Below are 24,694 nucleotides of genomic sequence, written 5' to 3' on the forward strand. Positions count from 1 at the left end.
GCATAATCGTAAAGAACTCAGAAAAAAAAAAATATGGCTTCTCACTTGACCATACAGTGTTTATTCACACCACTGTACTATAATGAGCTACTTTTGCTTATTCGGATGCTACCTATCATTCAAAGAAGCTTGTTTTGATTCATTCTTTTGGCAGATGTGTTTGCAGACCTTTTATTTGTAATAATTTTACAGCTTCAGTGATCCTTTAGACGTTATTTAGTTAAGTGGGTCTCAGTTTGGGTCACATTAGAATAACCTGGGCAACTTTTAAAACTTTTAGTGCTAACCTTGGGATGCTTGGGTGGCTCAGTCAGTTGAGCATCTGACTCTTGATTTCAGCTCAGGTCATGATCCCACAGGGTCAAGGAACTGAGTCCCACATTGGGTTCTGCACTGATGGAGCCTGCTTAAGATTCTCTATCTCCCTCTACCCTGCTCACACTCCCTGTCTCTCTCTTAAAAAAAAAAACCAAAAAGAACACTTTTAGTGCTCACTTGGCATGCTGAACTAATTAAATCAAAATATCTAAGGGGAGGAGCACCTGGGTGGCTCAGTAGGTTAAGCATCTGACTATGGCTCAGGTTGTGATCTCTCGGTTAGTGAGTTCAAGCCCCACATCAGGCTCTGTGCTGACAGCTCAGAGCCTGGAACCTGCTTTGGATTCTGTGTCTCCTTCTCTTTCTCTCTGCCCCTCCCCTACTAGTGCTTTGTCTCTCTCTCAAAAATAATAAACATTTAAAAAATTAAAAAAAAAATATCTAAGGGGGAGATCCGAACAACAGCGTATTTTTAAAAATTCTCCAGGGTTAGGAGGATTACAATGTATAGTCAAGGGTCAGAACCACTGATACAAAATCTTTGTCTTGTAAATAAGGAATTAGGGGCCTAGAATGATGAAGTGACTTTTCTAAAGTCTTAAAACTAGTTATTAGTAGCCCTGAGACAGTGATCTGGGTCTTGTACCCCTCTTCAGTTCCTCCCTGCTGCCTCTCTGCCATTTAGGCAGAAGTCTTCAAGTTAAGAAAAAATGTTACCGTTAAAATGTACTTTAAGTGATCCATTTGGGGTTTTAATTGACAGTTATATAAAATTATTATATTACAAAACAGTATTTGGTGTTAAGTACATGTTTTCTTTTTGAAAGGAAAAAATTGCTAGTCCTTGGATGACTGTTTTTAAAATTAAACTTGAGGGGCGCCTGGGTGGCGCAGTTGGTTAAGCGTCCGACTTCAGCCAGGTCACGATCTCGCGGTCCGTGAGTTCGAGCCCCACGTCGGGCTCTGGGCTGATGGCTCAGAGCCTGGAGCCTGTTTCCGATTCTGTGTCTCCCTGTCTCTCTGCCCCTCCCCCGTTCATGCTCTGTCTCTCTCTGTCCCAAAAAATAAATAAACGTTGAAAAAAAAAATTTAAAAAAAATAAAATTAAACTTGAAACAATTGTAAGAGGTCTATAATCACATTTGAAAGATTTGAAACATGTTGCCATTTATTGTATTTTTATTTTTAATACAATCTTTTACCCAGTTGTACTGCTTCCTGCTTTTTTTTCTGGCTGCAGCATAGTGCACTGAGTAGATGAAACATTTAATCTAAATCATTTCCTGAGATATTTACCAGTCTTCTTTTTCATTATAAACATGAATAGCTTTTAATCTAGTTTGCATTCAACTTTTTTCATATTTTATAAAAATGGAATCATATAATATTTACTTATTTGTGTCTGGCTGCTTTTGCTTAACAGTATGTTTGTGAGATTAATTCATATAGTTTTTCTTCTCTTGGTTGTATACTATTCCATTGTGTAGGTATACCACAATTTGTCCATTCTACTGCTGATGGTTTTTGGGTTGATTCCAGTTTGGGGCTGTTATGAATAGTGTTGCTGTGAGCATAGTTGTAGATGTCTTTTGATGGACATAAGCAACCATTTCTCTTGGGCATATATGTAGGAGTGAAATACTTGGCCATAGGATATGCCTACATTCTGCCTTAGTAGATACTGCCAAGCAATTTTCCAAAATAGTTTTACCAGTTGTAATCCACCAGTAGCACATGAAAGTTCCCCCAGTTCTGCATCCTTGTCAACACTTAATATTTTCTGCCTTTTTCCATTTTAATCATTCTGATGGGTGTAGTTGCATTGCATTGTGGTTTTAATATACATTATCTTGAGACTAATGAGATTAAGCACCTTTCATGTGGTTTTTGACCATTACGTGAAGTGCCTGTTCAAGTCTTTTGCCCATTTTTCTATTGATATCCCCTTCTTTAGAACATTATGTAGACCAATATGTATTCTTACAGAGCTGAGCAAGTGAACATGTTTTGAACAATTTCTGTTTTAAATCTTTGATGGGACCACAAAATTGCTTGAAAATGGGATGTCCTTGGGGAAGTATACTATCACCTCAGGAGTAATATACCTTAGCATGGTGGTTCTTAATCGTGGCATGCATCAGAATCACTAGTGCAGCAACACCAGAAACACTGATGAAGTGTATGGAGCAAGGGGGTGGGGTGGGGGAGGATGGGTTGCTGCATCTGGATTTTTAAAAAGCTCTGCAGATGATGGTGATGCCAGGCCTATGTTGAAAACCACTACCTGAGAGTGAGACTTCATTTATCATTGTTGCCTAAGAGATTTATAGGAAAATAGTGATCTTAAGAGGATAAAAAACTTACTAGTTTCTGTTTATAGCTTATAAAACTTTTGAGTTTTGTGAAAAATTTCTTAATTACAAGCAAACATTTTTAGATACGAAGATAGTCATGCTGTTGACATTTACTATGATATCTGAAATTTGTAAATATTTTTAAACTATTATGGAAAATTCCAAATAGATACAAAAGCAGAGAGAAGAGTATAATGAAGCCATGCATTACCTAGCTTCCACAATTATCAACACATGACCAGTCTTGTTTGATTCATTCCCATGAACACTCCCTCCATACGCCTGGATTTTAAAGCAAGCCCAGACATATTATTTCATCTATAATTACTCAGTATGTATCTCTAAAAAAGAAAGTCTTTAAAAAAGAAAGCCATGATGCTCTATATCACACCCCCAAAAATAAACAGTGATTTCTTAGTTTCATTAAATAGCCAATCAATGTTCAGTTAAAAAAAATTTTTTTTACCATTTGTTTGCGGCAGGACCCAAATAAAGTCCATATATTTGCAGTTGATATGTCTTTTGAGCCCCTCTCTTCTTGCTTTATTGCTGTTGTTGAAGAAGAAACCAAGTTGGTTGTCCTGTTAAGAGTTTCTCACAGTCTGGATTTTGCATTCTTAGTGTATTATAGTTGTAGATTGTTCACGCTTCCGTAAAGTGAAGTTTACCCTCATGAATCACTTGGTATCTCCCTGTCCTTACTCTGATGTCTCCTCAGGGTTTTTTGTTTTTTTTTTGTCATCTGAAGCTCATTCTGCAGTAGAGTGCTTGTGGATGTGCTTGTGGTTGCATTATTCCCAATTCATAATAGCCTGTCTTGTTAGAAAGGTCAGTTTGGCTATATATAAAATTCATGATTTAGTTTTTTGTTTGATTACCTTAAATGTTATTCAGTTGTCTTCTGGCAAAAAGCATTGTTGTCAAAAAGTCTGATGACAGGGGCGCCTGGGTGGCGCAGTCGGTTGAGCGTCCGACTTCAGCCAGGTCACAATCTCGCGGCCCGTGAGTTCGAGCCCCGCGTCGGGCTCTGGGCTGATGGCTCAGAGCCTGGAGCCTGTTTCTGATTCTGTGTCTCCCTCCCTCTCTGCCCCTCGCCCGTTCATGCTCTGTCTCTCTCTGTCCCAAAAATAAATAAACGTTGAAAAAAAAAAAAAAAAAAGTCTGATGACAGTCTGATTTCCTTTTCCTTAATTGTGACCTGGTCTTGCAAAACTTTTTTTTTTTTTCTTCTTTTTCTTTAAAGGGTTGATTTTCCTAGATACAAAAGGAGTACTCTTAAATATGTAGTTTCAAGCCGTCTTTTATTTTAGGAGAGTTCTCTTGAATTATTTTTCATACTTGTACTATATTAGTGCTTTGGTTTTCTTCTTCAGTGGCTGCCTTTATAGGTATATTTTTGTTAATTTTTGTCTGTCACTTTTTAAAAAATTCACTTTATCTTTTTTTCTTTTTTTAATTAACAGCATTATTGAGATACAATTCAAATACCATAAAATTCACCCTTTTAAAGTGTACAATTCTTAGTGTATTCACAGAGATGTGCACTGTCATCACTGTCTAATTTTAGAACATTTTCAAATTTCAGAAAGAAACCTTATATAAATCCATTAGCAGTCATTCCTCATTTCCCTTCTCCAGCTCCTGGAAGTGACCTAATCTACTTTCTATTTCTGTGGAACTTCCTGTTACAGACATTTCATGGAAACGCAGTATGTGACTGGCTTCTCTCACTTCACATAGTATTTTCAGGATTCATCCATGTGTGGCATGTATCAATATTTCATTCCTTTTGCGGCCAAAAACTATCCCATTTTATGGATATACCACTTTTTGTTTTACCCATTCATTAGTTAATGGGCATTTAGGTTGTTTCCACTTTTGGGCTGTTGTGAATAATGTTGCTGTGGACACTTGTGTACGAGTTTTTGTTGTGTACTATGTTTTCATTTCTCTTGGGTATATACTAGGAGTGAAATTGTTGGGTCATATGTTAACTCTAATTAGCATTTTGAGTAACAAGCTGTTTTTCAAAACAGCAGCACTAATTTATATTTCCACCAGCAATGTATGAGGGTTCTGATTTCTCACATCTTCATTAACACTTACTATTGTCTGTCCTTTTTATTAGAAGACATCCTAGTGTATGAAATGATATCTTATTGTGGTTTCGATTTGCATTTCCCTGATGGATAATGATGTTGTGCATCTTTTCAAGTGATTATTTGTTGTTTGTAGATCTTCCTTAGAGAAATGTTTGTTCAGATCCTTTACCCAGTTTTTGATTGGCTTGTTTTCCTTTTTTATTAATGAGTTTAAAGAGTTCTAGATACAAGTCACCTATCAGATGTATGATATCCAGATATTTTCTCCATTGTATATGTTGTCTTTTCACTTTCTTGAGGGTATTGTTTGAAGCACAAGAGCATTTAATTTTGATATAGCCCAATTTATTGACTTTTTCTTTTGTTTTTTGTACTTTTGGTTTGGCGACTCCAAGGTCACAACAACTTAACTCCTATGCTTTTTCCTAAGAGTTATAGCCTTACCTCTTTATTTGGATATGTGATAACATTTTGAGTTACTTTCTTTTCTTCTTTTAAGTTTTAATTTTAATTCTAGTTAGATAACATGTAGTGTTAGATTAGTTAACATACAGTGTTATACTAGTTTCAGATGTATGATATAGTGATTCAGCAATTCTATACATCCCCTGGTGCTCATCACAACAAGTGTACTCCTTAATCCCCATCACCTGTTTAACCCATCCTCCTCCCCCCATACACCTCTCCTCTGGTGACCATCAGTTTGTCTTCTGTAGCTAAGAGTCTGTTTTTGGTATATCTCTTTCTCTCTCTCTCTTTTTATCTTCCCTTTGTTCCTTACATTCCACATTAGTGAAATCATATGATATTTGTCTTTCTCTGACTGATTTCGCTTAGCATTATACTCTCTAGCTCCATCCAAGTCATCGCAAATGGCAAGATTTCATTTTTTTTTTATGACTGAATAATATTCCTGTGTGTGTGTGTGTGTGTGTGTGTGTACCTTCTTTATCCATTTATCAGTCAGTGGACACTTGGGCTGTTTCCATGTCTTGGCTATTATAAATAATGCTGCTATAAACATAGGGGTGCATGTATCCCTTTGAATTAGTGGGGTTTTTTTTTTCATTTTTTTTTTTTAATGTTTATTTATTTTTGAGAGGGAGAGAGAGTGCAAGCAGGGGAGGGGCAGAGAGAGAGAGAGACACACACACACACACACACACACACAGAATCCCAAGCAGGCTCCAGGCTCTGAGCTATCAGCACAGAGCCCGACGCGGGGCTCGAACTCACAAACTGCGAGACCATGACCTAGGCTGAAGTTGGGCGCTTAACCAACTGAGCCACCCAGGGGCCCCTGAATTAGTGTTTTTGTCTTTTCTGGATAAATAACCAGTAGAGTGATTGCTGGATGATAAGGTTGCCTCTATTTTTAACTTTTTGAGAAATCTTCATACCATTTGCCATAGTGGCTGCACCAGTTGCTTTCCTACCAACAGTGCAAGAGGGTTCCTTTTTCTCCATATCCCCACCAACACCAGTTGTTTCTTACATTGTTGATTTTAGCCATTCTGATAGGTGTGAGGTGATATCTCACTGTAGTTTTGATTGCATTTCCCAGATGATAAGTGATGATGGGCATCTTTTCATGTGTCTGTTGGCCATTTGGACATCTTCTTCAGAGACTTGTCTGTTCATGTTGAAGACTCGTCTGTCTATTTTTAAATTGGATTATTTGGGTTTTGGGTGTTGAGTTGTATCACTTCTTTATATATTTTGGATACTAACCCTTTATTGGATATGTCATCCCATTCCGTAGGCTGCCTTTTAGTTTTGTTGGTTGTTTCCTCTGCTATGCAGAAGCTTTTTATTTTGAGGTAGTCCCAATAGTTTATTTTAGTTTCCTTGGTTTCCCTTGCCTCAAGGGACCTATCTAGAAAAAAGTTGCTATAGCTGAGAAGTCAGAGAAGTTACTGCCTATACTCTTCTAGGATTTTTATGGTTTCAGGTCTCACATTTAGGTCTTTAATCCACTGTGACTTTATTTCTATGTATGGTGTAAGAAAGTGGTCCAGTTTCATTCTTTTGCCTGTAGCTGACCAGTTTTCCCAGCACCATTTGTTTAAGAGACTTTTTCTCATTGGGTATTCTTTCCTGCTTTCTTGAAGATTAATTGACCATATAATTGTGGGTTTATTTCTGGGGTTTTTTTTCTCTTCTGTTCCCTTGATCTTGTGTCTGTTGTGGTGCAGTACCATACTGTTTTGATGACTACAGCTATGTAATATAACTTGAAGTCTGGAATTGTGATTACCTCCAGCTTTGCTTTTCTTTTTCAAAGTATCTTTAGCTATTTGGTGTCTTTTGTGGTTCCATATAAATTCTAGAATTTTTCTAGTTCTGTGAAAAATGCTGTTGTATTTTGATAGGGATTGCATTGAGTGTATAGGTTGCTTTGGGTAGTAGAGACATTTTAACAATATTCTTCCAATTCTTGAGCATGGAATGTCTTTCCATTTCTTTGTGTCATCTTAAGTTTCTTTCATCAGTGTTCTGTAGTTTTCAGGGTATGGGTCTTTCATGTCTTTGGTTAAGTTTATTCCTAGATATGTCAATTATTTTTGGTGTAATTGTAAATGGGCTGTGTTCTTAATTTCTCTTTGTGCTGCTTCATTATTGGTGTATAGAAATACAACAGATTTCTGTACACTGATTTTGTATCCTCTGACTACTGAATTCATTTATCAGTTCTAGCAATTTTGGGGTGGCATTTTCCCCATTTTCTATATATAGCATCATGCCTTCTGCAAATAAAGTTTTACTTCTTCCTTACTGATTTGGATGCCTGTTATTTCTCTTTGTTGTCTGATTGCTGTGGCTACTAGTATATTTTGAGTTACTTTTTGTGTAGGGTACGAGAAAGGAGGGGTCCAACTTCATTCTTGTGCATGTGCATATTCATCTTGTACCCCCCAAAAAACATTCTTTTCCCATTTAATTGTCATGACACCATTATTGATGATCTGCTGCAATAACTTTGGGATTTGGCTAAGAACCTACTATTGTATTTATTTATTTGTTTAATATAGAGAGAGAGCGTGCATGAGAGAGAGACAGAGACAGGGGTGGTGGGGGGGGGGGCGTGGTGTGGAGAGAATCCTAAGCAGGCTCTGCACTGTCAGCGCGGAGCCTGATGCAGGGCTTGAACCAGGAACTGTGTGAGGTCATGACCTAGGCCAAAATCAAAAGAGTTGGGTGCTTCACTGACCAAGGCACCCAGACACCCCAACTAAGATTCTTTTTTGTTGCTTATTGTCTACTAGTGAACTGATTTTTTCTCTACTCTTAGGAGGGAGGTAATGGGCAAGGATAGCTTTTCTAGTTTCATAGTCTAGGTTAAAACTCTGTTGGGATGAGCACTGGGTGTTGTATGGAAACCAATTTGACAATAAATTTCATATTAAAAAATAATAAAATAAATTTTAAAAATTAAAAAAAAAACCTCTCCTGTGTTTAAGTTTCATTTATTTAAGAAATCTTTACACCCACTGTGGGGTTTGATCTCACGACCCCGAGATCAAGAGTCTGTGCTCCTCCGATGCCCCTTTCTGCAAAGTGGATATTTACCTCTATGTGTCTGTCTGTCTTGTACTTTCTGAGATGTGTGTTTTATGTTTTTCTCTACCACTTTTATCTGAGCCTTGTCTTTCCTTTGTCCTACTGTGCTGTATATGCCACAACTTTGATTCTTCTCCCAGCAGTTTCTCTTTGGTGAGATTTTGTCTTGAAAGAGAACTTTGGTTTGTTAATTTTGAGAGTTTATAGAACTCAGACTGCACCATTAGACCTTACTTACATCACATTGGAGTCTGCTTGCATTATTTATAAATAGAATTGCATTAAACTCCCTCCTAGTTTCTGCTGCGATTCTCAGACTCCACGTGCTCCCCAGCACTATGCAGTGAGCATCCGCTGTCAACTGTGAGTCTCCTCTCTTCTGCTCTCTGGTCGTCAAAAGCCCCATGCCTTTCCACACTTCTTCTTGCAAGGATGCTGGTACCCTGTAGGTCTTGCAGTTGGCAGAGGTTTGTTTCTACTCACATTTGGAGCTTTGTCTCCTGATTTTGGTGTACATATTGTCTGTGAATCTTTGGTTTTGCTATCCTCTTTGCTGTGTCTGGGTTTATGGGGAGATTTAGGGGAGGTTCAAAAAGTATACAGCCATTACTATCCTCTTCCCAGAATCCTCTCATGGTCAAGAGTTTTTGAAGTACATTCTGTTCCTTTTTTTTTTTAAACAGTATGGTGTCTACAAAGTTAAAAAGAAACTGCAATCCCATAGTTGATTCTTAGCTTATAACTCCAGGTAATTTTGTAGTGAAACAAATAAGAGGAACTTCTAGGCTGAGTTAAAGATCATAAAATGTTATTCATACCTATTAATGTATGTTGTATTTTGACCATGCTAAGAATCAACTTTTCCCTTTCAGAATAACAAGCCTTTGTATTCATTTGAAGATAATTCAGACTATGTTTATGATGTTATGTGGTCACCCACCCACCCAGCCCTGTTTGCTTGTGTGGATGGCATGGGGAGGCTGGATTTGTGGAATCTCAATAATGACACTGAGGTGAGCAGGATAATAACAAAAATAGCACTGAAAAATAGAAAATTGGAGATTTATTGAATAATTTGTGAAATTCTTTTTATCCCAAGGAATGTAAAAGGGCTCTGTGATTGTAGCTTCATCACAAAGCAACCAAATAAGCTTTGTACCCTAAATAATAAACAGCATGCTGTGCAGAATTGAAGGGAGAAATAATGTTGCCAAGAGCACTGGGACATTTCCTTTTACTTCTGAAAAGCACTATCATGTCTGTAATGTCCTGGCAAAGTCTCATTCATAAGGCAACTGGGATATTTTTCATTCATAGACTACAAAGCAGATGGTTTCAGACTGTTGAAATATGTTAACCTTAATTCTGAATTTCTAAATTATCTCTTAGCCTTGACAGAATTGTATATCATCCGTAAACATTGGTCTTAGCCTGACTTACTTGAATGAAAGAATGTATTTTGATGACTTGTTCCATAAAGGACTGAAAACAGGTTGTTACTGTTACTATAAAATGAATACAGAAATCACCAAATTGCCTAATTACTATGCTAAAATCATTTACTGTCAATGAAATTTAACTGTAGCTATTACTTATATTAGCTATGTGTATTTTTACCAACTTAGAGATGTTCCTTGAGTTCTCTATTGCTACGTGGTGGTAAGAAGTAATATTTTACAGTTCTGTCAGAAGCAGTTATTGAGGGGAAAGTCTCCTGGTGCCTTCCCCCCCGCATTCCACATTTCTTCGTATGTCTAGTGGCAGCTGTCCGAATTCCTTGAAATAAAATAGTTGGTTATACAGGGCAATGAAGTTATGTATTGGAAATGTAGGAATACTTAACTATCCTAACTACTGGTCTAGTAGTTTGAGGAGGAACATTCAGATACTCCTAGGAAAAGTTGTTAAGCCCTGACTAGATGGTTGGGCTTACTATTACATTTGTAGTTACCTAGAATGGTATACTAAGTAATTGTATTTTTTTACTTTGGGTTTGGCGTTTGAGATTTGTGGTAATGCTTAAATTTGGATCTTTCCTATAATCATTACCTCAAAGAATATATCTAAATTATAATTTTTCTCTATAACAGTTTTGGCATTCTAGGAGTTAAATTAATCACGTGGGGATGACTAGTGTCAATTAAAAGGATTATTTTTAATCAGATTTCAGAAATTTTATTGTGTCTCCAGTCGGAGCCAAACATTAAATGTTTGTTCCGTGTGTGGCAAATAAATCTCTCTTTCCTCAGCATAGGAGAGGTACAGTCAGAGTCCAAGGGGCTGGTACCACTGTGTTGGTGCTATCTTCCTACTCGCTCCAGAGAGTTCATGGGAACAAGAGCTTTGGAAAGACCCATACTGCACCTTCAGTATAAGCTGTTTCTAGGAACTGTGGATCAAATCACGGGTTTCAGCTGACAGAGTTGCAACCTACAAAAGTAATTTCTGTCCTCTAAAATTGAACCGTAATCTGTTTATGAGGGCTTTTGAAATTTCTTTAAAATGGGGTTTTGGCCGTCTGTTTTCAAACAGCTTGATTTCTTAAAAAAGTTAAAATAACAACAAAGAATCCTTTAATAAACAAAAGATCTTTCAAAATAATGTATCCAGTCGCGTGAGAATTTCTTATATAAGAACTTCAGTTATTTTCCCAAACCATTTTCAAGGATTGACTATAATGTCATTCATAAAGTATTACCGCATAGGAAGAAAGTTGGGAAAATTCTTTATCTATTCTTTATCTATTTTCATCTTTGTTTTAAAACATGCTTTACATGTTTATAGAAATCTTGATGAAACTTTTAACACTGCACTATATTTTAAATGACTTTAGGTGCCAACTGCCAGCATTTCTGTGGAGGGTAATCCTGCTCTTAATCGTGTAAGATGGACTCATTCTGGAAGAGAGATTGCTGTGGGTGATTCTGAAGGACAGATTGTCATATATGACGTGGGAGAGGTATGGGGCTCACTGCCTGTAATTTTGATACATCTGTTTAGCTTTCAGGGCATTGTAGTTATGGTATCTTTGTGGCTAAAACTAGTGTTCAAGGTTCATGAATTGTATAAACTATATGGTTGTAAAGATGAAACTTTTTCCACCACAGAAGCAACTCTTGGAATTAATTTTCCTAAACTAGACGTTCTGTGTCCCCATGCAACAGGTTTTGAGGATAATATCATACATTGGAAGTACCTTGTTTCTTGAGGCATAAATCACTAGAAATTAGAAATTCTTCAGGAAGAAGCAGAAATTTGGAGTCAAAGTTGAGTTTATAGACGTTGGGGCTTTCCAGAATTAAGTTCTTATTTTTCTGTATTTGTAGATTTGTTTGGGCCAGGTAGTAAAATACCTTTTGAGGGGTGCCTGGGTGGCTCTGTCAGTTAAGCATCCAGCTCTTGAATTTGGCTCAGGTCATGATCTCACAGTTGTAACATAGAGCCCCTGCACTGGGCTCTGCACTAACAGCACAGAGCCTGCGTGGGATTCTCTCTCTCCCCCTCTCTCTGCCCTTCCCCTGCTTGTGCGTGTGTACACTCTCTCTCAAGATAAATATTTTTAAAAAGTAGTATTACTCTTTTGAGAGTTATTTGATGACTGTGTGTAACGTGAACCTTGTTGCAAAGCCATCATCACTGAATCCAGTAGGATGAGTTGCATCTCTCTCATCTTTAGTACTTGGGTTGGCCATCCGCAACGTCCAGGGTGATTTCCTTCTTGTTAGTCCTGACTAGTGCCTTAGTCACTCTTGCTTTTGCTCTGCCTTTATGATTCACCACCCCTCTGGACACCCTACAGTTTCTAGCAATTGGATCTGAGGGGAGGTAGATTGAAGCATTTAGAATAACCAATTGAACTGTCCACACAGATGGAATTCCTGTCTTTCAGCACCAATGTAGTAGTTACTAGCCACATATGGCTATTGAACACTTAAAATGTGACTGGTACAACTAAAGAACTGAATTTTAAATGTTATTTCATTTTAAGTAATTTAACTTAATTGCCACATGTGTCTGGTAGCACCATATTGAATATCACTATCCAATCTAATATGGTAGGTTAAGAAACAGGCACATTCATTTGCCACCCTGAGTGCTTTGTGTCCTCATATGGCAGTATCTGAATTCCTCCAATATTATGATGACAGTTATCAAAAAGTTTTGGTCCTTGGATGCTTCAGGGAAGCATTTTTTTCCCCTTTTGCTGTTTGTACATCACTAAAGTGTTAAGAGATAACGTACCTTCTGATGAAGGGATTAAGATATCTAAAAAGGTTATCTTATGCTCCAAGCAAAAATAAATACTTATAAGAAACCCCTTTGAAGCATGCTTCAAAAACTATTTCCTATTAGGAATAGTGCAAGAAGTAAAAACTGTTAAGGAATTCCTCCCCACCAGCAAAATCCATGAGATAGTGCATGGGAGTTATATTTACAGAGCGTCATTGTTATTTTATCTTGCACTGATGGTGGTAACAGCAAAATCATTTCTGAGGCTGTCACAACACACTTCACAAACATCATCGTTTGTTTTGAAATGTATTGTAAAGTGTTGTTATAGTCCCTGTAATTATGGAAAGACCATTTAGGTCAATTATTACTTTTTAATGGAGAAATTACTTGAAAACAAACTGAAATACTGGGTAAGATGATCTTTTATTTCAGCGTACATTGAAAAAACATTGTTTTTCTTTTAACAGCAGATTGCTGTCCCCCGAAATGATGAATGGGCACGGTTTGGCCGAACGCTTGCAGAAATTAATGCAAACCGAGCTGATGCAGAGGAGGAAGCAGCTACCCGAATACCTGCTTAGCTCCTGACAGGGTGATATTTAGCCTTAGTGGATTTGGGGAAGACTCTAAGTAGAACCTAAGCTATTTGCATGTTTCTATCTAAATGTTAATTAAAAGGAGATTTCGTGGATTAAACCATGGATTTAATGCAGCAAGCAAATCTTACAGTCTTACAAAAATGTCCCTTTTATATAACATGCATCTTGTTTTGGATTTGTGTCATTTTTAATACAGCCGATTGACTTTACAGATTGTAGCCTTTTCTGAATTCTTATACACAGGTGTATATTTGGTATTATTCTTTTGAATTCTTTTCAACTTATAACACTATATGCAGGTTATTTCTAAAGTACAGATTAAATAAGTTCTGCATATTTTTAAATAATCACAATTCCCTGTTCTACTGATAATGTTCTCACTAACCATAATATGTAAGAACGTTGTTTATTCTTAGCCAAAGCATGCATACATCTGCCCAAGTTCCATTCTGATGTTCTTTTTCTTCTTTATAATTCATGTGATAGCTATCTATAAATAAAAACAAATATGCTTTAACTTTTCAGATTTTTATTTTCACTTAGCCTTGCAGTTTTAACTTTTCCATCTCTTTTATAAAGTGTCTTTTTTTCCCATATCTTTCTTTAAGCTCTTGTAAGCAGTCACCTCAAATCTCGTAGTTTTATGTCTTAATTTTTTTTTTTTTTTTTTTTTTTTTTTTTTTTTTTTTTTGAGAGAGAGACAGAGCATGGGCAGGGGGAGAGGCAGAGTGAGAAGGAGACCGAATCTGAAGCAGGCTCTAAGCTGTCTGCACAGAGCCCAACGTGGGGCTTGAACTCACAGACTGCGAGATCATGACCTGAGCTGAAGTCGGACACTTAACTGACTGAGCCACCCAGGCGCCCCACAGTTTGGTGTCTTAAATATTCCATACATTATACTGTAGATCTCTTAATGAATTGGACTGATGTTTAAATAACCTGTCAGTTAAAACATTTCTCCTAGGTTAACTTTTGCATTACTCCCCTACTTTCCATCTGAGATCTGTTTAGTCTAAAGAATAAACAGAAAGCTGCCTCTTATTTTCACTGATTGAGATTGCTATGTATGTGAGCTTTCTGAGACTAAAACCTCCTTTGAGAGAAACTGATTTCATGGTTGCAGTAGTAGCCGTAAAGGAAAAGTGTTCAAATGACGTTGTTATTGTATCAACTCCACATCTTGAAATCTGTTACCACACAACCTTGTGTAATAAATCTGAAAGATAAGTGACAAATATCTAAGAATTAGTGTTGAAATCAAACAATTTCAGGATTAGAGGAAAGCATTATGATCAGATCTTTATTTTATCCACTTTAAATTGTCCATTTCCTTAATCCTGACCTCTTGTCTTTCTAAAGTTTACCTGTTGTTTATTCATCAGAACATGAACTAGGAAGGGAGAGGAGATTTGAACATTTTTGTTTTGGTTTTATAATTCTAACTAAAATCTGTTGGACGATAAATTTCCAAATACAGTAATAAAATTTCTGAACTATGAGTATCATATAGTGTAAGAAATAATCAACTAGGAATACTAGACTTAACTCTAGTTCTAGCTCTGGCACTCATGAGAAGTGTGATTTTAGCCAAGTCTTTCCGTCTGTTTGTATCTCATTCTTTTTATCTAGGAATAAATCTTAGATTAGATGATTTTTAAATTTCCTTCCAGCTCTAAAAATTATTAATTGTAATTACTTCAGGCAGTTCTCCATTTTAATATATTCAGTTTTCACAAATTAACACCCTAAAATTGCCTATAGCATACCAAAGATAAGTTGTTGTTTTTTTTATATTAGTAGGCAAACATCTCATGTTAGCTCATGGTAGCAGTGTCTTTGAGTCAGAAGTTCAATTTCAACAGGATAACACTGTCTTTGTATAGAGAAATTCATGTAGTCACTGTAATAGTTATTATGTTTTTTGCCATCAGTTTGTAAAAAGGACTAGAAAAAGGGAAAACATCATTATGACTAGGGTTGGAAGTCACAAGATGTGGCAAATCAGATGCTCTTTGGGCTCCAGTTGATGTGTTCAGTTGCGAAAGAATAAAGTTGGTAAGTAAAATACTTAGCACGAGAGATTGTGCTTTTGAGGAATACCTTCTCTCCCTCTCCCCGCAAAAATGCAATGGAGACCTTTGCCCATTTAACTTTAGTCTACATTTTTAGGAATACAGGAATTTAACGGGAGGAACTGCCTTTTGAGGTTGATTGTATGACAGGAAAAAAGTAAGTACTAAGACTGTCAATATTGATGTAGAATCTTCTGACAGGTCAAGCTGACTAGAAGAGTAGAGCACAGCTCTTTACTCTTCTACAAATGAAAACCTTAAAATTTTCAAAAATATCCAGTTATGGAAATTAGACCTTATTCGTGATCAGTTATACTTTTTTCTGAGTGGGAAACAAGCCATAGCTTTCTCGCTAGTTTCTTATTTTGTTTATTGTATGGTTATTATCTTTTGAATGAGATGTTAAAGATTATGTTAAAGGGTTATCCCTGTTTGTGTTGGAAGAATAATCAGTTTTGCAGACAATAATTAACTTAGAATAAGTCTCAGAAGTAATTTTTGGTATAATTTAAGCAAAAAAAGAAACACAAAAATTCATTGGTAGAATCTATCTTCGTGTTTATAGATCCCATTCCCTACAAAGTTTAGAAAATCTCTAGATATAAAATATTGTTGCAGTAATGCTGACATACTGCATCTTGAAGGAGTGGATGACTTAAAATTTAAGGGGAAGAAACTAAAGGAAAGTAGTATTAGGAGTGATCCTACTCTTTCAGTATTGTAAGTAGGTTGATTCATTCTGTTTTGTACTAGTACTGAATAGACTAATCTCTACCTCTTAAACCATATGGAAAAGAAGGGCTTGAATGAATGAAAGAAAATCTGGTGTAAAGCATGTGATTTTTCATCTTTCCATTCTCTTGGGCAGTGCAATTTTAGAAATTCTTTTTTGTTTTATGTTTATTTATTTTTGAGAGAGAGTGAGAATGGGCAGAGGAAGGGCAGAGAGAGAGGGACAGAGGATCTGAAGCAGGCTTTGTGCCGACAGCGGCAGGGAGCCTGATGTGGGGCTCAGACTCACGAACCGTGAAATCTTGACCTGAGCCAAAGTTGGACACTCAACCAACTGAGCCATCCAGGCGTCCTTGAGCAATGCATTTTTAAATCTTTTCCACAATCCTGGTATTTCAACATTGGTATTGTGTTATTTTCTAAATAGGAAAAGCTCTGCAATTAGGTGTATATCGGAGAGGATGGATCACTGGTTACAGCTCCAGCTGCTCAATGGTTGTGGGAACTGAGTTGTTTCAAACATGATGTAGCATCCAAGGTGGTAGTGTCATTCCTGAATCTTGGGCATAAGTCTAGGATAAAAAGCTATTGGCTTTGCCTCATTTGATGATTTAGTGATGAGATTTCCATTCAGATTTTTTTCCCCAAGCTACACAGAAGCAAAAAAGGAATTCTTGCTTTCCTGCTATCATCTTGCCAATTGCTAAGCAACTAAAGAAAGATCTTACAGGTTTGGGAAAAATACCTGGGACTCTTCTAGTGCTGGTCAGTTATTTACTTAAAGATCTGGTTTACAGATTCTGGGGGCTTCTAGTGCTACCAAAGAATTTGAAGTTGCCCCAGAGACAACCCATGTTCAATAAAAAAACACCCATGTTCAATATTTTTTTTGAATTCAAAGATTACAATTAAGAACATTAACCAGTCTCTTTAATCTTACTGCCCCCAAAAGGTAACTTAGTATGTTAAATTTTTTAAATCCTTTTCACATATAACAAACCTGTTTTAGAAAAAGATGCTATAATCTTAACTCAGAACGCCAACCAGAAGACTTTGAATAGTCATCACATTGCAGTACTTTTCTCAATAGGCTGACGCTCTTGGAGCTTTAGTTGGATTTTAGGTGTACAGATTCTTTCTGCCTGCCATGTTCACAACTTCTTAAAGTTCAAATGGATTTCAGGTATTTAAGTTTTCAGTATATAGTTCCTAACCACTGATAGTTTCAACATAGCCAATCAGCTATCTTTTGCAGACTTTTCTAAAATTACAGTATTTTGTGTTGTTAGTTTCATAGCAGGAATCTTGGTTTTGGCTTCTTAATATTCCATTACCAGTTCCCATTCAGAGGATGGAACAGCTTGCACTCAGGTAAGCTTTCAGAAAGGTCTGTTTCACTTTGTGAGGTCATTTATTCAGGTGTCTGGTAATGTATTATCATGCCTGTTTTTTAATGTGCTTGATTTGGCCAGAAAGCTGTGAGGCAGTGATTGTGTGGGGTGTAGAACACACCCGCCTGGTGCCGAACATGCAGAGACCTGCCTCTGGTGACTTCAGAAATCAGGTATAGCACTGGTAAGGCTTTGATGGCAAGGAATGTTATCTTTCGTGAATTTTTATGCTAGATTAAAAAACTTTTTTTTCTGAACAAAGTAACGGAAATGGTTTGGAACAAAATCTCTTCTGCTTAAGTGTGGCTGGTGTATGAGGAAAAGAACACTGGGCTCAGAAGACCCAAGTTCTATTCCTGATACCACCCGTAATGTAACCCGGGACAAGGGTCAGTATTCGTCTGGGTTAAATGAGGAAAATGTTCACTTTCTGTGAAGATTACAGGAGATACTGTGTATGTGAAAACTTGTAAATTATAAAGCCCCACACAAATAAGGAACTTTTCTCTTTTTCTTAAGGATACAAAAATGTAAAGAGACCATTTGTGTAGCCATCTGTGCCGCGTAATAAGAATGCATCTTCTGAGGGTTAAGTGGTTTGGTGTCCAAGAAAAAATTTTTTTATTCTAAGACATCATAATTTAACTCTCAGATGTTTAGGAATGGCAGTGAACTGAGGGATATTAATTACCCTTAATCAGTGATACTTTTCCCAGGAATGTTTTATTAAATTCTGTGGTTTATAAATTATGAAAATAGGAAAACAATGACCCACTCTGAATTTCCAGCCTGTACTCAGCTGTTGCTCTTATGTTACTTACGTATAACATGGGTTGTGATATCTGGAGACCGAAAAAAAGGAAGTGGAACCTCTTTTACAAATCATTGAGAAAAAAATTCATGACTACCCAACTACATGGTAGCAGAACTGGAATCAGTCACTTACACAAAATTCTGGGGAGAAGTTCTTCAACTTTTAAAGCTTACAGTTCCGGGCGCCTGGTGGCTCAGTCGGTTAAGTGTCCGACTTCAGCTCAGGTCATGATCTCATGGTTCGTGGGTTCGAGCCCCGCATCAAGCTCTGTGCTGACAGCTCAGAGCCTGGAGCCTGCTTCAGATTCTGTGTCTCCCTCTCTCTCTGCCCTTCCCCTGCTCATGCTCTCTGTCTCAAAAATAAACATTAAAAGAATTTTTTTTTAACTTACACAGTTCCATTCCTCCTTCCCTACAGTCAGTCCCTTTGAAAATAACTTGTGTTTGCTGTAGGAAGATAATTACTAGAAGGAGGAGCTTCAGTCCTTGATGACCTGTGTATGGCTGTCAGGCTTAGAGGAAGCCCTAAGATGAGTCCTGCACTAATAGCTTTTATCTAACTCACATCTGGATTGGCAGATCTCTGCTATCTCATTGTATCCAAAATGTGATTTTGAAATAAGTCAAAACTTGACATGTTAATGAGTACCAATTGAGCAAGAAACTTGGCAAAATGACTAGGTCCTTCCTAATGGGCTTCATTCCCAATAATGTTTGATACAGTCATGATCTGTCAGTACATGGAGGGTTGTTAGATGGCTGTGAAGGACTTGTCCTCTTCCATCAGCTCTCCTGAAACTTAGGAGTTACTTGAATAGAGGTGGTATCAATTGGGAAAAAGGACTTTTGTATTTTGTGTTGAAAATCAGACAAGGAAGGGTGCCTGGGTGGCTCAGTTGGTTAAAGGTCTGACTCTTGATTTCAGCATAGGTTGTGATCTCAGTTTATGAGATTGAGCCCCACATCAGGCTCTGTGCTGACAGCGTGGAGGCTGCTTGGGATTCTCTTTCTCCCTCTCTCTCTCTCTCTCTCTCTGCCCCTCGCACTCTTGTGTACTCTCTCACACAAAATACACATTAAAAAAAATTAGATAAGAAGAACAGTGTGATTCATAGAAGACTGCCCCTGGGGTTTGTTGTTCCTCATCTCTCTAGACCTTCATCCTAAATATTGTAAAATGAATGCCATAGTAATAATAGTGTAACAAGAGAATAACTGGAATAATAGATCCACAGAGATCAAAAGCCCCCCAAAAGGCTATAACATTATCAGGATGTTGTACCTTAGTTGGAACTATATCCACTGAGAGGAAACAGTTGACCACAAAATTCTAATGTTTGGTTGGTAAACTCGTTCAAAACATGGTGGTTCTGAGATTTGTATTTCTAGTATAAAGAGTCTTGGACTTATAGTCAGCTTGTGTTGAAACTCGGTTAACCATAACTTTGAGCACATGGTTTCACCTCTCTAAGCTTATTTCTACATCTGCTGCTTCACAGGGCTGTTATAGAATTAAACCAGAATCCGTGTGAAAATGAAGAATTATACAAAAAAAAAAAAGATACAAATATGAGGCATTGCTATTATGGTACGTGATGAGTAAATAACCTTTAACAGGTTCAATAACTGCTCTTCAGTAGCACTTACAAGTTTATACGCTTTATCTCTTGGCTGTTAGAGCTTAAAAACAAGCTTGTACAAGTTCAGAGGTCTCTGCTTTACCACACAAGGCTTTCTGGATTGACCCGTTAGGATTCCCTTCTAATCCTTCTCCTCCCTTTGCTTCCTCTACTGAAAGAGACCGCAAAACCAGAATGCAGTAAGTTTCAAAGAAAAAGAATGGGGAAGAAACACTCAAAAGATCTTCCACTAACTCTTCATACTTAATGGAACTGTATATTTCTTGTTTCCAAAGTTTCCTCTGCTTTACAAAGAACTGGCCGTTGTGCATTCTGACCATGTATTTATTAATAACTGGTAGCATTTATTGAGCATTTGCTAAATGATTATATATGACACATACTCTTATTTATCCTAGCTTCCTATAATGTGGGAACTATTATGATTACTAATATACAAAAACAAACTAATTTGAACCAATTTCTGTGGGCCTGATTTATAGCCAGTTTCCAATGGTACAAATGCCCCCACCACGGCCAATAAATAGCAAACTACCAATGTGATATCACTGAATATGGAATTGGGAACATGCGCATATAATGGGGTTCTCCTTCAGCTGGTACAAGCCAGGTCCAGAATATCACTGGGCTTCAGGACATTAAGTGATTCACAATCTACGAACCAAACCTAAACAGTCTGATTGAGAGCTGTGTTCTTAAGCACCACACTACACTGCCTTTATGATCTTAGCCAATCAACAAGTCAGTTTTTTATCCAGATAAGCCTATGTACTAGCTACATGTTTAGAAGACTATAAAAAAAAAAAAAAAAAAAAAAAACTCTGTAAGAGAGAGGAATTAAGATTAGTTTTCTGGCTTCTGGGAACCTACAAAGTAAGTTTCCACTGGCTGAGGATGATGGCAGTAGCTGTGACTTTACAGCTGAGCCATCGTATGACATCCCTTATGGCATCTCTGTTAGCAAGGACTGTACCTAAAACCCATTTAGCAGTCACTACTTTTCTCCTCTGTAGGCCCTCCCCCTAACATTTACAGGCCTTGAAGCAGTAGGTCAGAAGATTTCACTGTTATAAAAACAAGCTATTAAATTATGTTCATAGCATGTACATATAGCTTGGATTTTAGAATTTGCAGAATTCCACCTCAAAATGCAGCAGCCAGAGGAGAACCAGCCCACAGCCCATTCCTCTCCTTCTCTTCCACCTGTTCTGTGAATGATGAGCCTCCAAGGAACTCTTGTGAATTCTGCAGCCCACATGCCTAAATTTTGAACCACTGGAAAACCACAGGCACTTCTTGACTACCCTTTAGATTTATAGGTGCATTTTATGGAAGATGGACCTGGTTGAAGAAGCTCATGCAGGCTCTGGAAGCTGAGCTGTTCAGGGAGAAAATTTGAGTCCCAGCTACCTTGAACATGATCTTATAAAGGAATAAGATGGGCTCGAGGTGGGGATATCCTATTGGCCCTGCAGGGGCACAGCTATAGGAGGGTGTAGGCATAGATTTTGAAGATACCCTCTAAAATGAGGCACCTAAGGGCAGTGCTGGGCCTTTTCTCTTAAAGTCAATTGAGTAGTTTTGTTTTTTTTTTTTTAATTTTTAGGCATAGTTAAGATAGAAGATTGTGTAAGGTGTCCAACGTGTTTATTTTATATACTTATATAAACAGCTATTTAGCATGAAAAAGTGTTAGCTAATAGCTCTTTGATGTCACATAATTACATTTTTTTTGTGTGTGTGGTGGAAACAATTAAGATCTAATCGCTTAGCAACTTTGAAACTTATAATATGGTACTGCCTATAATCACTGTGCTGTGCATTACATCTCCCAAGTTTGTACCCTTAAGTAGTATATCCCCAAGTATCTCACCCCCCAGCCTCTGATAACCACCAATCTACTCTCTGCTTTTGAGTTTGGCTTTTTAAAAAGATTCTGCCTATAAGGAATATCATACAGTATTCGTCTTTGTGTCTGACTCACCTCAGTATTAATGCCTTCAAGTGTCCATCCATGTTGTTACAAATGGCAGGATTTTCTTCTTTCTCATGGCTGAATAATATTGCTGTGTGTGTGTGTGTACCATAACTTCTGCATCCATTCATCTGTTGAAGGACAATTAAGGTTGTTTCCATATCTTGGCTATTGGAACAGTGCTGGCAGTAAACATAGAAGTGCATATATCTCTTCAAAATCCTTTTTTTCATTTCCTTTGGATATATATCCAGAAGTCGAATTGTTGAATCATAAACGGTAGTTCTATTTTTAATTTTTTTGAGGAGCCTCCCTACTTTTTTCCCATTGTAGCTACACCAGTTTACATTCCTACCAACAGTTATACAAGGGTTTCTTTATCCTCACGTCCTCACCAACACTTATCTCATCTTCTCAATGATAGCCATTCTAATAGGTATGAAGTGGTATTTCATTGTGGTTTGATTTGATTTTCCCTAATGATTAGTGATGTTGAACACGTTTTCATGACCTGTTGGCCATATATATGTCTTCTTTGGAAAAATGTCTATTTCCTATGCCTATTTTTTTTTTTTAAACAATTTCAACATTTATTCATTTTTGGGACAGAGAGAGACAGAGCATGAATGGGGGAGGGGCAGAGAGAGAGGGAGACACAGAATCGGAAACAGGCTCCAGGCTCTGAGCCATCAGCCCAGAGCCCGACGCGGGGCTTGAACTCGCGGACCGCGAGATCGTGACCTGGCTGAAGTCGGACGCCTAACCGACTGCGCCACCCAGGCGCCCCAACCTATGCCTATTTTTTAATTGGATCATTTGGGGTTTTGTCATTGAGTTGTAGGAGTTCTTTATATTTTGGATATTAACTTCTTATTGGATAAATGATTTGCAAATGTTGTCTCCCATTCCATAGATTGCCTTTTCATTTTTTTAACTTTTGTTTACTGTGCAGAAGCCTTTTTGTTTGATGCAGTCCTACTTGTTGATTTTTGCTTCTGTTGCTTGTGCTTTTGGGGTCATATCCAAAATATCATTGCACAGACCAATATGAAGGAGCTTCTTCCCTTTGTTTTTTTCTAGGAGTTTTATAGTATCAGACCTTACGTTTAAGTCTTTAATCCATTTTGAGTTAATTTTTGTAAGTGCTATAAGGGTTCAATTTCATTTTTCTACATGTGATTATCCACCTTTCCCAACACCATTTGTTGAAGTTCTTTTCTAATTGAGTGTTCTTGGCTCCCTTGTCAAATAATAGTTAACTCTGCATGTAGGGATTTATGTCTGGGCTCTTCATTCTGTTCCATTGGCCTGTGTGTCCTTTTTTTTTTTTTTAATGTCAGTATCCTATTTTAACTATAGCTTTGCAGTATAATTTGAAGTAAAGAAATGAGATTCCTCTGGTTTCTTTCTTTTCTGGATTGCTGTGGCTAGTCGGGGGTTCAAATTTTAGGATTGGTTTTTCTAGGTCTTGAAAAAGGCCATTGGAGTTTTGATAGAGATTGTGTTGAAGCTGTAGATGGCTTTGGGGAGTATGGGCATTTAAACAATGTTAATTCTTTTGATCTATGAGCATGGGATTTCTGTTTGTTTGAATCTTTCACTTTCTTTCATCAAGGTCTTGTAGTTTTCATTGTACAGATCTTTCACTTCCTTGGTTAAATTTATTCCTTAAGTATTTTATTGTTTTTGATGCTATTGTAAGTGGGTTTGTTTATTTATATGTTTCACCGTTAGTGTATAGAAATGCAGCTGATTCTGTATGCTGACTTTTATCCTGCAACTTTGAGCTTCAAGTTTGTCCTTCAAACTAAAGTGAGTCTCTAGTAGGCAGCATATAGTTGGGTTTTTTTTTTTTAATCCCTCCAGCTACTCTGTACCTTTTGTTAGTGAATTCAACCCATTTATATTTACAGTTATTATTGATATGTAAGGACTTACTAATGCCATCTTATTAATTGGTTTCCAGTTTTGTATTTCCATTTTTTTTCCCCTCTGTTTCTGCCTACCTTTGTTGGTGACTTTTCACAGTGATATGTTCTTTTTCCCCTTTCTGAATCTTTTGTGAATCTGTTCTAGGTTTTTATTTGTGGTTACTATGAGGCTTACATAAAATGTCTCATAGATAGGAGCATCTCGTTGGCTCAGTCACTTGAGTGTTGGACTTCAGCTCAGGTAGTTCCTGAGTTCAAGCCCTACATCCAGCTCAATGCTGCCAGTGCAAAGCCTGCTTCAGATCCTCTGTCCCCCTCTCTGTGCCCCTCCCCTGCTTGTGCTCTCTCTCAAAAATAAAATAAACATACTTAACAAACAAAATCTCATAGATAAAACAGTCCATTTTAGGGATGCCTAGTGGCTCATTTGGTGAAGTGCCTGACTCTTGATTTCAGCTCAAGTCATGATCTCACAGTTTGTGGGTTCAAGGCCCACATTTGGCTCCACACTAACAGCACAGAGCCTACTTGGGATTCTCTCTCTCCTCTCTTTCTGCCCCTCCCCTGCTCACACTCTTGCTCTTTCAAAATAAAGTTAAAATAGTCCATTTTGAAGTCCTACTTCAGTTGCACAAAAAGCTTCATCCTTTTGCATTTTCCTTTCATATTTTTTATGTCATTATTCTTTGTATTGTTTATTCATTAACAAAGTAGCTATAATTATTTTGAATACTCTTCCCCTTTAACCTTTCTACTACAGTTAAGTGGTTAACAAACTTATTACAGAATTAGAGTTTTCCGATTGTATATACATAAACTGCATATATAACACTTTTACCAGTGTGTTGTATATTTTCCTGTGTCATCATGTTGCTGATTAGCCTTTTTTGAGATTGAAAAACTCCTTTCAGCATTTATTGCAAATCTAGTGGTAATGAACTCCCTCAGTTTTTGTCTGTGAAAATAGTTCTTC

General features: G+C 37.3%; 1 protein-coding gene across 4 annotated transcripts in view; it reads left to right on the top strand.

Annotated features, from left to right (window-relative positions):
• The window catches only part of DYNC1I2 (dynein cytoplasmic 1 intermediate chain 2), a 59,264-nt gene extending 45,580 nt beyond the window's left edge, over positions 1–13,684 (top strand). For all 4 annotated transcript variants that reach the window (XM_030325290.1, XM_032594438.1, XM_030325291.2 and 1 more), the window contains 3 exons: positions 9,208–9,348; positions 11,169–11,294; positions 13,036–13,684. In XM_030325290.1, coding sequence (XP_030181150.1) covers positions 9,208–9,348; positions 11,169–11,294; positions 13,036–13,149 — 381 coding nt within the window. In that variant the 3' untranslated portion in view covers positions 13,150–13,684. The remainder of the gene's footprint in view (positions 1–9,207; positions 9,349–11,168; positions 11,295–13,035) is intronic.
• Positions 13,685–24,694: the final 11,010 nt, after the last annotated feature.

This window comes from Lynx canadensis, chromosome C1 (genome assembly GCF_007474595.2).
Source record: "Lynx canadensis isolate LIC74 chromosome C1, mLynCan4.pri.v2, whole genome shotgun sequence".
Taxonomy (NCBI): domain Eukaryota; kingdom Metazoa; phylum Chordata; class Mammalia; order Carnivora; family Felidae; genus Lynx; species Lynx canadensis.